The sequence below is a fragment of the Dendropsophus ebraccatus genome, chromosome 7, assembly GCF_027789765.1.
Source record: "Dendropsophus ebraccatus isolate aDenEbr1 chromosome 7, aDenEbr1.pat, whole genome shotgun sequence".
In the NCBI taxonomy this organism is placed as follows: Eukaryota; Metazoa; Chordata; class Amphibia; order Anura; family Hylidae; genus Dendropsophus; species Dendropsophus ebraccatus.
The window spans coordinates 122,643,823-122,656,907 of NC_091460.1; the positions used below are offsets into that span (position 1 = coordinate 122,643,823).

At 41.2% G+C, this 13,085-nt stretch overlaps 1 protein-coding gene across 1 annotated transcript in view; it reads right to left on the bottom strand.

The window, feature by feature from the left end:
* UNC5C (unc-5 netrin receptor C) overlaps positions 1-13,085 on the bottom strand; it is a 332,506-nt gene that overhangs the window by 248,278 nt on the left and 71,143 nt on the right. The window contains exon 2 of the mRNA XM_069978343.1: positions 6,589-6,624. Within this exon, the coding sequence (XP_069834444.1) occupies positions 6,589-6,624 (36 nt within the window). The remainder of the gene's footprint in view (positions 1-6,588; positions 6,625-13,085) is intronic.

Genomic DNA, 13,085 nt, shown 5'->3' on the forward strand with positions numbered 1-13,085 from the left:
TTCATAACCCCGCCCACCTGATGACTCACTGTTCCCTCACTGGCGGGAACAGGAAACAAAAAGGGAACAGGACATGACAGGAAGTACAGAAAACACTGGCAGAGTTCATGTGACTGAGCCTGAGAACACAGTAAGCGCTCTACATAAAAATTAGAAGTGTATGTAGAATATGCAACACCCACAGAGGTCAATGCAATGCTAGTTTATTAAAATATGCCGGACAACCCCTTTAATCACTGACACAAAATGGAAAAGGTATCGGTATTGTTATTACCGCCGACTCCTCACTCTCTCCCGTGGCAGCGCATTGTCCTCTGATGTAACAGGAGGCCTGGCTGGATCTTGTCTCTGAGCTCTAGTCCCGCCCCCTCTGAGTGACGGACCAGCCCCCCCAGCCTACATCTAAGCAGACTAAAAGTGTAAGAAGCAGGTGCTGCAACTTCACTGTGCAATAGTAGTGAAATTAGATGTTCTGCAAAAGCGATGATTGAACATTGTGAAATCTTAGGTTCGATTGAACGAGATTATTTTTGAACGTGCAGCATTTGATTCCAGATGCCTTCCCATTCCGTGGGGAAGGAGGAGACAGCCCGAGTACCGCCTGGAATTCCGGGATACAGTCTATTACCTAGACTGTATCCCAGAATTCCAGGCGGTAGTCGGGCTGTCTCCTCCTTCCCTACGGACCGGGAAGGCATTGAATGCTGCACATTCCAAAATGCTAACCTAAGATTTAACAATGTTCGATCATCTCTAGTGATGAGGAGCTGAGGGAAAGCAATACATTTTAGAACTCAGCGGCACTGAGTTAAAAGGCAGCCGGCGGATGAGCAGATTTCTCGCTCATCTCTAATGATGATGTTATCGGACTGGAGGACATGGCAAAAACAACACTAGGCAGCTATACACTATGGCTTATTGTGATTCCTAGTACACACTGCCTATTAAATATTATAAAAAATAGGCCTATTCTAGCCTTCTTATATAGAAGAGAATTTAGAACAGCAGTAATAATACATATCCTGTAGACCTTCGCAGCCACTGATTTACTGCATACCAAAAACAAGCAATATCCTAATATAATATTGCTATGTAATTACAATGTGGAGCCAGCAACTCCTCGGAATACTGTATTACTTTTATCTGATCCAGAAGTGAGAAAGCAACGCTGTGCAGAATCCCTCCAGGCTACACAGCAGCCGGTGTCAATAGCAGGATACAAGCACCCTTCTAGTGGTAAAGAGGGCAATTGGGATAATACCAGAACTAAGCAGTTTCTTGGTATAATCATTGCACTTTAAAGGCAGTGAATTCTAGAATGGCTCACAAGGCTCCTCGCTAAGACATGATCTGTAGCTGTGCATCAACCAATATTCTATATTGACTCTATATTGATGAATCCATTTCCAGTGGTAAGAGGCTGCCACACTAATTGGTATGTAGTCATACTCTCATCGGAGCATACAATGAATTCTCCATACCAGCCCTTTCAGACAGATTATGCGGTGAAGTTATGGCCATCCAGCTTTTCATTAGTAATGCTCGTAGTAAAGGCTAACAAACAAAAAAAAAAAAAACACACACTTGGGAGTATATAAATAAAAAAATAATAAAAAAAATATATATAATATATATATATATATATATATATATATATAAATAATAATTTAAAAAAATTCAATTATTATTTATAATATTAATCTATATACATATATACTTTTATTATTATTATTATTAATAATAATAAATAATAGTAATAATATACAATTATTATCATCATTATTAATTTAAAAATGACTATTTATGTAAATATAATAATAATAATAATAATAATTATTATTATTATTATTATTATTATTATTATTATTATTATTATTATTATTAACTTTTTCCCCCGCCCTTCCCTGTTAAATTCCATATTGTAAAAACTGAAGTAGTGGTATACTGAACAGTATTGAAAGACTGGTTTCGTGAATATCAGTTATATGTCTTTCTCTCTTTGTCGTTGCAATGATTAATTTACATAGTACTTACATTATACATTATTCACACTTGAATATAAAGCAGCCTTAATGCTATAGTCACCCCATAAACAGATTTAGTAAGAGACTGGAGCTAGACTGTAAAATTACTGGTTGAACCATAGTAGGTATTATTATTCCCTTTTATCTGGCAGTCATAATAAGGAAATAAAGGGACAGCTCCTAGAGCCTATTCACTCTCTGCAGCTCATGGAGTCTTAATTACCAATGGTGTAATTAGGGTCATGTCACTCATTGAAGTCATTCCGCTCCGTCAATGTAGAAAAGACTATAGAATGCTTTGGCTTAGGATTCATTTGTTTAGAAAAAACAAAGAACTGGCTGGTTTAGTGGCAACTAAACCCAGAGACATATGGTCCAGAGACAGACGGGCCCAGGGGTGGGAATCATAGTTAATGGTGTGAATAACTGGGTTCTACAGTATAGTTTACCTTATTTTTATGTTACACGACTCATGTAGCTCTGACTTATTCTGTGGTGCTGTACACAGGAAGAGTCATTTATTGATAAAGTTAATTTGTACAAACCATTCCTTCACTTCCTAGGACCTTGAATCTTCAGCGCATATATAAAAATGGCCTTCAACACTTCTTACACTAAACCATGGAGTAGAGAAGCCATACACATAAAAAGTCTGTCCTACACATATGGCTTTATATTGGAATAAAATAATTGGAATATTTAGGGATTGGAGATGACCGAGCAGCAAAATACTCAAATGCTCGTCAATCGAGTCAATTATTTTTCAATACTCGAGTGCTCGAATAACAAGCCCCATTGAAAACAATGGGAGACTTGAGTATTTAACCAGATGCCCCCTACTTGAAAGGGCGGAGGGTATCTGGTTAATCTGAAAGGGACAGTCTGGCCCCCAGGGGGTTAACGCAAGTGAGCCATGAGGTAAATTCGCTTTAAGGGTACAAACCCACTTGACGTATTTGCTGCGTGAATCAGTCTTAAAAATAAGCAGGCAAAACGCAGGTTGGCTTTATACAATTGTTCTGCGTTAAAATACGCAATTGCGTATTTTTGAAGCATGAAGCTACATGCGTTTTGCGCACAGGTTGTTAACAACTGATGCTTTGCTAACAACAAGCTTCACGCTTCAAAAATACGCAATTGCGTATTTTAACGCAGAACAATCGTATAAAGCCAACCTGCGTTTTGCCTGCTTATTTTTAAGACTGATTCACACAGCAAATACGTCAAGTGGGTTTGTACCCTTAGTATTACCCATGTATAGAACATAGGGAAGCTGGTGCCGCTGTCCTTTTTTTAACCATGGCCTGGTCCCCGGTGCTGTTCTATTCATCGGTACCAAGCCGGGGGTGAAGCACTGGAGGTGGAACCCCCCCACCCCTCTATGACGCGGCTCCATTCCCTGTGCCGGCATTTGTCTATACATGGGTAATATGTGCTTAACCCACTAGGGGCCAGACTGTGCTCTGTTGGTGGGGAGGGGAGCGGGAGAATTATACTTACTAGAGCGGTCTTCTATCTGTCTTCAAATTTGCTGCTCATCCAATCAGCATCTGCAGTCTCACTTCAGCCACTGATTGGCTGAGCTGTGATGGTGAAGACAGATGGAAGACCACTCCGGTAAGTATACTTTCCCCGCTCCCCTCCCTCCCATGTGGTTTAAAGTATCAGCATCAGACTTGCCAAATCAGCAGGGAGATCCTCTGATAATCCGGAAGGTCGGGTCTTCATGGATACAAAACGGTTATTGTCTGATTGTTACTTCATGTCTGTGGTGACCTGACCTACCGGATTAGTAGAGGATCCCGCTGCTGATCCGGAAGATCTGATCGTGACAGGTATACTTTATTAATGCATAATTCATTTCCACAGCCTTAAAGCTTAATAAAAAAATTTATGTTAATGAGCACCCGAGCAGCATGCAGTACTCTTTTGGGTATCAAGTACTTTCGACGTGGCCAATACTCGAGTGAATACTTTATTAGATAGAGCAATTCTCACTCATCTCTATTAGGGAGACTTTTATTGCAAAACTGAAAGAAGACTATAGAGCTCTCCTTTGTCTTTTATTCTTTTCTTGTAGCTAAATTAATATACGCCCCTTGTAATATATTCATTAACACTGCTAAGAATAGAGCTTACAATTATTCCTGTCTCCTAGACATACAGTAGGCAGAATTTTCATTAAAAAAGCCATTTGACGCATATAAATATGACTGAGAAGAGAAATCTAAGCACATGAAGAGACCCTAAAATATGGGATAGACTTTCACTTGGATCTCACTCAGTTTTATATTATATCCGCATTTATAGAAATTATTATTATTATTATAGTAATAATAATAATAATAATTTATTTCCTAGGCATAATATAATGAATTCAGTCTGCCTGGACACCTATCTCCCTATCTATCCATGCTCCCCCAGACAATTTTGAGGCTAAGCAGACAGTATGGGATATCAGATAAAGGGGCAAAAAGTGCTCCATAGAGAATAGAAGATGTGACAATGGCAGCAGGGGGGGAGGTAGGTATGTCATCTGTTATTTTTCTACAGACTGGATCATATCTTGTGCTAATTTTTTATTGGTAGAAACTTTATAGAAATAAAACCAGGAGGATATTGCTACCCCATGACATCTAGTGCATAAGGAGCTCCAATAGTTCTAGGATCTAATAATAAAATCTATTCTTATAAGCTATTTAACCCCTTGACACAAAATCACCTTGATGAACATCTAGGGTTATGTTGTAGATGAATTACTTAAACAGTTTATCTCTGAATGACATCAGTGAGTAGTGACAGGTCCCAGCAAACAAACAGAGGCCTATCACCACCTGCCTCAGCTGGGGGTTCGCTGCAATTGGTCCTTATTTACAGACGGACCGATCGCAGTGGTGAGAATGACAGGAGGGGTGGTTGGCTTCTGACAGCTCTCCCCGCCTGGATCTAGTCTGTTCGGCGTGGGAGGAGTTCAGAGCTGGAAGAGAACAGCCATACTGGCACAGTACAGTAAATACAAACACACATACTGTATTAACCCCTTTCTACCCTGGTTATGCCTTGTCCTCTATCAATTCAATAGTTGCCCCTGACTCTTGTTGCTGTATTTAATAGTTACCTATGTCTCCTGTTGCTGTAACTAATACTCATCCCTGTCCCTTGTTGCTGTAAATGATATTCCAGCCTGTTGCCTGTTGGTGTACGTGATAATCCCCATTATTCCCATTGCTTTACCTATAATCACCCCTGTCACTGTACCTGATCGTTGTCCCTGTGCTCTGTTGCTGTACCTGATATATTTGCTCTTGTTAGTGTACCTAATTGTCGCTCCTAGTTTACCTATTTGTCACTGATGTTGGTGTGTTTTATCGGCATTCCTGTTACTGTAATTGTTGTTACTGCTGTTACTGTATGTGAAATAAAAAGAAAAATGCTGCCAAACCCCTATGCCTTTTAATATCCTAAAAAGTAAATTGACCTTTATAAAATACTGCCCGCATAGAGTAGACATATAGTATGTGAATTATTATTTCATTTGTCTTACATGCAAAGAATTTCAGATTTAGAGAAATGCAAACTTTTCAATTGTTTATGATATTTTAGGATTTTTCACAAAGAAAGGGTTAATGTATGAACCAAAAAGTATTACTAGAGATGAGCGAACTTGCTAAAAGTTCAAGTTCATGTGAGGACTACCTGGAAGACATAGATACAGCCTGTGGCTATGTTCACATAACGTAAATTTTCATAAAACCACTTCTGTTGTATAATGGCCGTGATTATTACAAAAATATACGTTACCTTGCTGTCCATGGGATCCCGGCTGGAGCATATTCACATAATATACGCTCCGGCCAGGATCCCTAGCGGCGCCGCAAACAACTGACATGTCAGTTTTCTGCGGCTGCTATTCATTGAATAGCGGCCGCAGAAAACCCTGTCAGTGCACACTATGGAGCGAGCGGCTCCGGCCGCACGCTCCATAGTGTGCAGTGGGAAGTTCTGATGCGGGCGCACAGTAATGCGCCCTATCAGAACTCTGTGGTCCTAAAGATCATCTGACCTGTACTGCAGTACCGGCCGGGATGATCTTTTCAGAGACCGGCCATTCTGTAACCCAGCCGGGTCACAGAAGGGCTGGTCTCATACGTTGTTTGAACATGTCGCTGTATCCATGTTTTTTTCAGGCTGCATCCACCTTCTCCAGTCAGTGGGATTCAAATACCTATTGTTCGAATTCACTCTAACTCAAACTCTCATCAAATTCGCTCATCTCTGTTTACTACTAACATGAAGTATACTTTTTCAGGAGAAAGAAATCTCAAAATCATTTATATAAGTTTCGGTTTCATGAAGTTACTAGCACTTAAAACAATATCGGTCAGATGTGAAAAATAGGACTTGGTCCTTAACAACAAAAGAATTTCCAATGGGGGGGGGGGGCTTATCTGTTTGATTTACCAACGGATAAATAATCTTAGGAATTTAGGAAATAAACACTGACATCGTAAAGACGAGAATTAGAAATTCAATTAGAAACGTTTCCTCTTTACTGTAAACTGACCTGATCTCGGGTCCTGTTGGCCGGGTCTAGGAAACTCTGTAATAAAACACAGATGTATATCATTTATATGGAGGAATTCATCAATAGCTCTACAGCCTGCGTATTAACAATTGTTCATCAACATAATAGGATTACTTAGAATCATGTAGAAGAAAGGTTAACATATACATACACACACACACACACACACATCAAGATTCAGGTTGCTGCCTAACACGCGGTCTGTACATTGGTCACAAGGTCTGATTGACTACAAGTATTTCTGTTCCAACTGATTGAAAAACGATGACTAAGACAATAACAAATGTAACCGTACTCCAGCTCAGCTGCATCTTTCTTATTCACAGGTGCTCAAAATTGTACACAGATTTCCATGTGGTCCATATTCTTCTCCAAAGGATTCAAGTACCTTTTGATGCATCCCATGATTTTTTTTTTGGCTTTGGCAGCAGCTGCCTGGTACTGGCCACAAGAGTTAGGGTCCTATTCCACAGGCCGGGAAGGGCCCGATCAACGATGTAAACGGGCGCCGATCTGCTAGATCGCCGCTTGTTTACTGGGCCTATTCCACGGCCCGATGATCATTGAGCGAGGGCTGCAGGGACATCGTTACCAATGTCCTTGCAGCCCTTGCAGCAATATATTACCTGTCAGGTCTTCTCCTCCACTCTGTCTTCCTCCCCGGGTCCCGCGCGCTCTAGCTTCAGAATGGCCTGTCAGCTGACAGGCCACTCAGCCAATCACAGGCCACGGCGGTCCTGGCCTGTGATTGGCTGAGCGCTTCGTCAGCTGACAGGCCATTCTGAAGCTAGAGCGCGCGGAACCCGGGGAGGAAGACAGCGTGGAGGAGAAGCCCTGCAGGTAATGTATGCTGCGCTTCTCAAATAGACGGTCGCCCACCGCGCACCGCTATTTCACCATAGCGATGCGCGGTGGAGGAACAATGATTTTAGGTCTGGCCCTAAATGAACGATCATCTGCTGATCATTCTCTCTACTCCACTGAGCGATAATCGGGCCAAATGGGGCCAATTCGGACGATTATCATTCCTGTGGAATAGGGCACTTAGATTTCCTAGGCGCTAATAAGGCAAGTCCCTTTCAGTTTTATCAAGTATATTACTATTTAACAAAAACTATAATATTTTAAATTTTTTCAGCCCAAGTGAATAAAGGTCACATTATAATAAACAATTATCGGCTTTATTTGGCTGAATACCGACTGTTCAAGCCAATAGTGGATAAGTGTAATAACACATGTTGAAAGGCAATCATCATGCCCGATGTCGGCTGATCTTGGTCTTTCAACATGCTGAAAGATCCCAATTATGTCAGTGACTATCTGCTGCGTGTCACTCTATGAAATAGTAGCGGTGGCAGCAGTCCATGGCTAAGGGTCCTATTCCACGGGACGATTATCGTTCTGATTATCGTTAAATCGTTCAAATCTAAAAGATAATCGTACGTTTGAATAGCAGTTAATGATTAACGACCGAAAGAGAAATCGTTAATCGTTTAATAAGACCTGGACCTATTTTTATCGTTGCTCGTTCGCAAATCATTCACATTGAATAAGATGTCGTTCGGTTGTTCGCAGTAGTGACGAACGCAATACCGGTGACAAGACGACTGCAAGAACGATCATAGGTAATGATTATCTTCCATGTAAATGGGTGAACGATGTCAGGTCTTTTGCAATAGCGGTTGTTTGGATCGTTTATCGTTAACAATTATGCGAATTATAATCGTCCAGTGGAATAGGGCCTTAAGGATTGTTTGGGTGGCCCCTCCTGCTCCTCCCTGCTCACTGTCTGTGTGTGTAATAGCACAGGCAGCGAGCGGGGAACTAGGGGGAAGCAAGCGCAGAGCTGGCAGATCGTATGACATTATCCTCCTCTGTGTTACCCTACTGAGCTTACTATCATCTGCAAATATTAAAATAATACTAAAAGATGACTAATAAGGTCATTAATAAACATACCAAAAAGAAAAGGCTCAATACTGACACATGGGGTCAGGACTACAAAGTCAGAGTCAAGTAAAAGAGAGGTGACCTAATCTCTTGGTGTACCATTGAGGGTATATTCACACGGGCGGGCTCGCAGCGAGATTCTCGCTGCGAGCCCGGCAGGTCCTGTCAGTTCCCATAAACTACATACTTGCTGCGGTCTAAACGACCGCAGCGAGTATGTAATTATACCGCGCTTAACCCCTTCTACTCCCGCCGGCTCCCCCGCTGTAAGCAGCATACATTACCTGTCCTTGCTGCACGGGTCCGGCGTCCTGCTCTCCCGTCCGGCCAATTAGTGTGTTGCCCAGCCGCAGCCACTGATTGGCCGGGCGGGGGAGCAGGACGCCGGACCCGTGCAGCAAGGACAGTTAATGTATGCTGCTTACAGCCGACGGGAGTAGAAGGGGTTAAGCGCGGTATAATTACATACTCGCTGCGGTCGTTTAGACCGCAGCAAGTATGTAGTTTATGGGAACTGACAGGACCTGCCGGGCTCGCAGCGAGAATCTCGCTGCGAGCCCGCCCGTGTGAATATACCCTAAAGGAGTTATCCAGGCTTTGAAAAACATGGCTGCTTTCTTCCAGAAACAGCACCGCTCTTGTCCTCAGTTTAGGTGTGGGTTTTGAAGTTCAGTTTCATAGAAGTGATGGGAGCTATATTGTAATACCACACACAACCTGAGGACAGGGGTGGCACTGTTTTGCAAAAAGTAGTGTTGATTTGTTTTTGTTTTTTTTTGTAATCCAGGATAATCCCTGTAATAATTATCTGTTTACTATCCACTATTAGATCGCTGAGCCAGTTATTAAACAATCTACGCATATTTTCCCCTAGTTCAAGAAAGCTCATTTCATGCACGATCTAGAGTTTCCGAAAAAAATGTTTTTTCTTTTGGTTGCCTCACATCATAGTTATCACAATGATACCAAAGTCCCATCTACCACAAAACGGTACCAATAGCAACCTTATCACATAATCCGGGGCCTAACAAAGAGCGCAGGCACAATAGATTGTGGTAATAATATACTGCAGTGAGGAGAGGGTATTTTCTGAAGGTCAAAGGAGGGAGCAGAAGGGATCCAGGCATCATCAGAATGGCAGCAATTGGGTATCAGGCAAGTAAGGAACCTAAAAGGGTACTCTGGTAAAACTTTTTTCTTTCAAATCAGAAAGTTATATAGATTTGTGATTTTCTTATATTTAAACATATCCAACATATATTTAAACATATCAAGAATATCCAGTCTTCCAGTACTTATAAGCTGTTGTATGTCCTGTTGAAAGTGGTGTATTCTTTCCAGTCTGACACAGCGCTCTCTGCTGCCACCTCTGTCCATTTACGGAATTGTCCAGAGAAGTAGAAAACCTCTCCTGCTCTGGACAGTTCCTGACATGGACAGAGGTGGCAGCAGAGAGCACTGTGTCAGACTGGAAAGAATACACCACTTCCTGCAGGACATACAGCAGCTAATAAGTACTGTAAGATTTTATATAACTTTGTGACACCAGTTGATTCAAAATAACAATTAAAAAATAGTCGGAGTAACCCTTTAATTAATTTCTCTTTTTGTCTTAGGCACTCTAACTTTTTTTTTTTTTTGCCACTTAGCTGCAATTGGTATCAAAAGTCTAGATGCTAAAACGCTAACTCACCCAGCCGCAAAATACACAAAGTAACTAGATGGGAGCTGTTTTTTGTCCACCCACACGTTCCTATACTGTGCATTTACAGCAAACATTTGTACAATTTCCACATACAATAAAGTAGTGGGAGACCCACACGGTACATTTCACTAAAGTACTTGGTAAACGTGTTCTGACTAACTTACTTCTGTGCAATGAGCCAACGCTAGTTCTTCCATTGTGTAGGGTTAGTTACATATAATCACTAATGAAGCTTTTTAAAGTGTCATTCAGCAGATGCTTTCAAGAGAACGAGAAATGCAGAAAGTCAGACTGAATAGAAATATGCGTAACCAGCAAATGCTTTGGAGTTGATTTTCATGAGTGAGTGATGATAAGTTAGATCTTTGAAATTTCTTGTCTTGGAGGCCTTTAATTGCATAAAAAAACACTAGGGGGGTTGACAATTGACATCAAAGTTATGAAGTAAATGCTTCGTTCTTTTGTAAACTTCAGCGAGAGCCGGGATATAAATTTACAAAGGTAGAACAGACTGCAAAGTAACTGCAAACTCAACATGCTCCTAGAAAGGCATTCTCATTTGTGCAGTGAGATCCTGCTGAGGACAAGCTGCTTGAGAATTTATAGGTCTTGTCGAGATAAGTAGGTCACTTCCAAGGAACTGCTAACTCTTCAGTAAAATTAGACAGTTGAAGGAATCGTATGGTAGGAATCCAAATGTTTATTAAAACTTGGCAGAATTTGTAGTCATACATGTCCTTTTTTTAGTTGGACCATACTAAAACCTGAAATTTGGAGCGAATTTGGGGGAATTTAACATAGGCCGCCATTTTATATATGAAAAGCAGCAGCGCCCAATGTGCCTGTGAGACTCAGGCCTCTTACTAAAACTACTGCATAGGTGACTTTTGTGCTTCACACTTTGAAATATATACCAGCTGCAACACAACAAACAAAGTTTTGTGCGTTTGCACACTTCATCCGGCTGAGTACCCAGCTACAAGCTAGCATAGATTTTAGCTATGACAGTTCATGACAGTTTTATGACATGTATTGTAATAAATGGGATGGCCAACACTAAGCTACACTTATTTATTTATTTATTTATTTATTTATTGTAATGGTAAGCATAGTGTAAAACCCACACAAAGTAAAAAAGAAAAATGTTCAAATGAGCCCAAAAAAACTTTCTAATGGCAGGAAGCTGGCGTACTATTCTTGATATATTCCCCCATTATGTATCATGATAATTTTATATGTACAAATGTAATTTAATAAAGAAAAAAATTATATATATATATATATATATATATATAGTGTCCTAACTTGTCATTTGTTATTAAATAGTTACTGTCAATATAAATAATCTCTGACATCAGGCATGTCAAAAGTTAGTGATTGCAGCAAGTCTCAGTGCTGAGACTTGGTGTAATATAAAGATACAGTGGAGAAGAGAACGTGTCGGCAGTAAGCTCCACTCCCGGGCCACTAGCTTATCCAGTTATTTTCGGTTCATATTAGTTTTTGAGCCTAGAGAGTCGGAACTAGCTGATGACAGGAGAGTAGAGACCCAATGTCACCACATTCTCTCCCCAGCTTTATCTTCATATTGCACCGGGTGTCAGCAGAGACCCGCTGCAATCAGTAACTTTTGACTTCATGATGACATGTTAAAAGTTATTTATCATGACAGATACTCTTTAAGTTGTTCACTTTCTATACAGACATTTATTAGTTATGATTATCTCTTTTTGGGTAAGCTGGGCGATAGCCCATACTAGCCTGTGCAATAAAAGGGATTTTCGACAGTTGGTAAAAATATGGCATTTATAGGGCTCCTGACAGAGAATTTTCCCTCTACAGAGGGAGAATTCTCTGTCCAATGCCCATTGGGGCTCTGTAAAGTGATCGCAGAGTCCCGATGGTAGCCAGGCTACAGAAGCCGGCAGGGGGAGGGAAGGCATTGCGCTCTGCCCCCTCCCCTCTCTCCCCTGCCGCTGTCACAAGATTGTGACAGCAGCAGGGGACAGGGGAGAGGGGGCAGACATAGGGACATCAGCTTATGGGATCTTTTGGTCCCATAAGCTGATGTCCAAAAACGACCTGGGCATTGAGAAATCAATGACCTATGGTCGTAAAAGGGTTAACAACCACAGGCAAAAGAGATTGATGGCTTATCCACAGAATAGGCCATCAATCACTGACACTGAGCACACCCACCAGTTGGCTGTTTAGTGCCAAAATACACAATGAATGAGTCCAGAAGCAGTTGGCTCAGTCCACTGGGTAGAGGTAGGGCCCCTTGCACAGAAATTCCAGATCCATGCTTCAGATATCAATGGAGATCTAAGATAAACACATGTACTATTACAAGTATATACTGTACACATTTAGGAGGTATAACCATTGTAACAGGTAACCAAGCCATGTGCTTGTAAGGATGAAGCGCGTGCAGCATGTTGGGCAGATTCCCCATCAGTAAGAGTAAAATCAGTAAAAGGGCTTAGCTGCTCCTGTGGGAGATAAGGATTTGTATCCCCCGTCTAACGTTATTGATTGACTAGGACAGTGGCAGTAGATAGGATACTTTGGTAGTGACAGAGAAGTTAATGATTTAGCGATTAATTCAAGAAAAAAGCCTGGCCTAATGTTTCGCAATTGTTTGCGATGGGAATGATGCCACTTTTGACCTTGTCAAATTAGCCGAAGCCTTAAACTGTATGGAAGCAGCTGCCTGCTAAATATTGATGAGCGCTGCCCGGGAGAGTAGTACACCCAAAGTACACAGATAAATATAGAACATATAAAAATGTCTACAAATGCAGAGATAGGCTGCTAGACT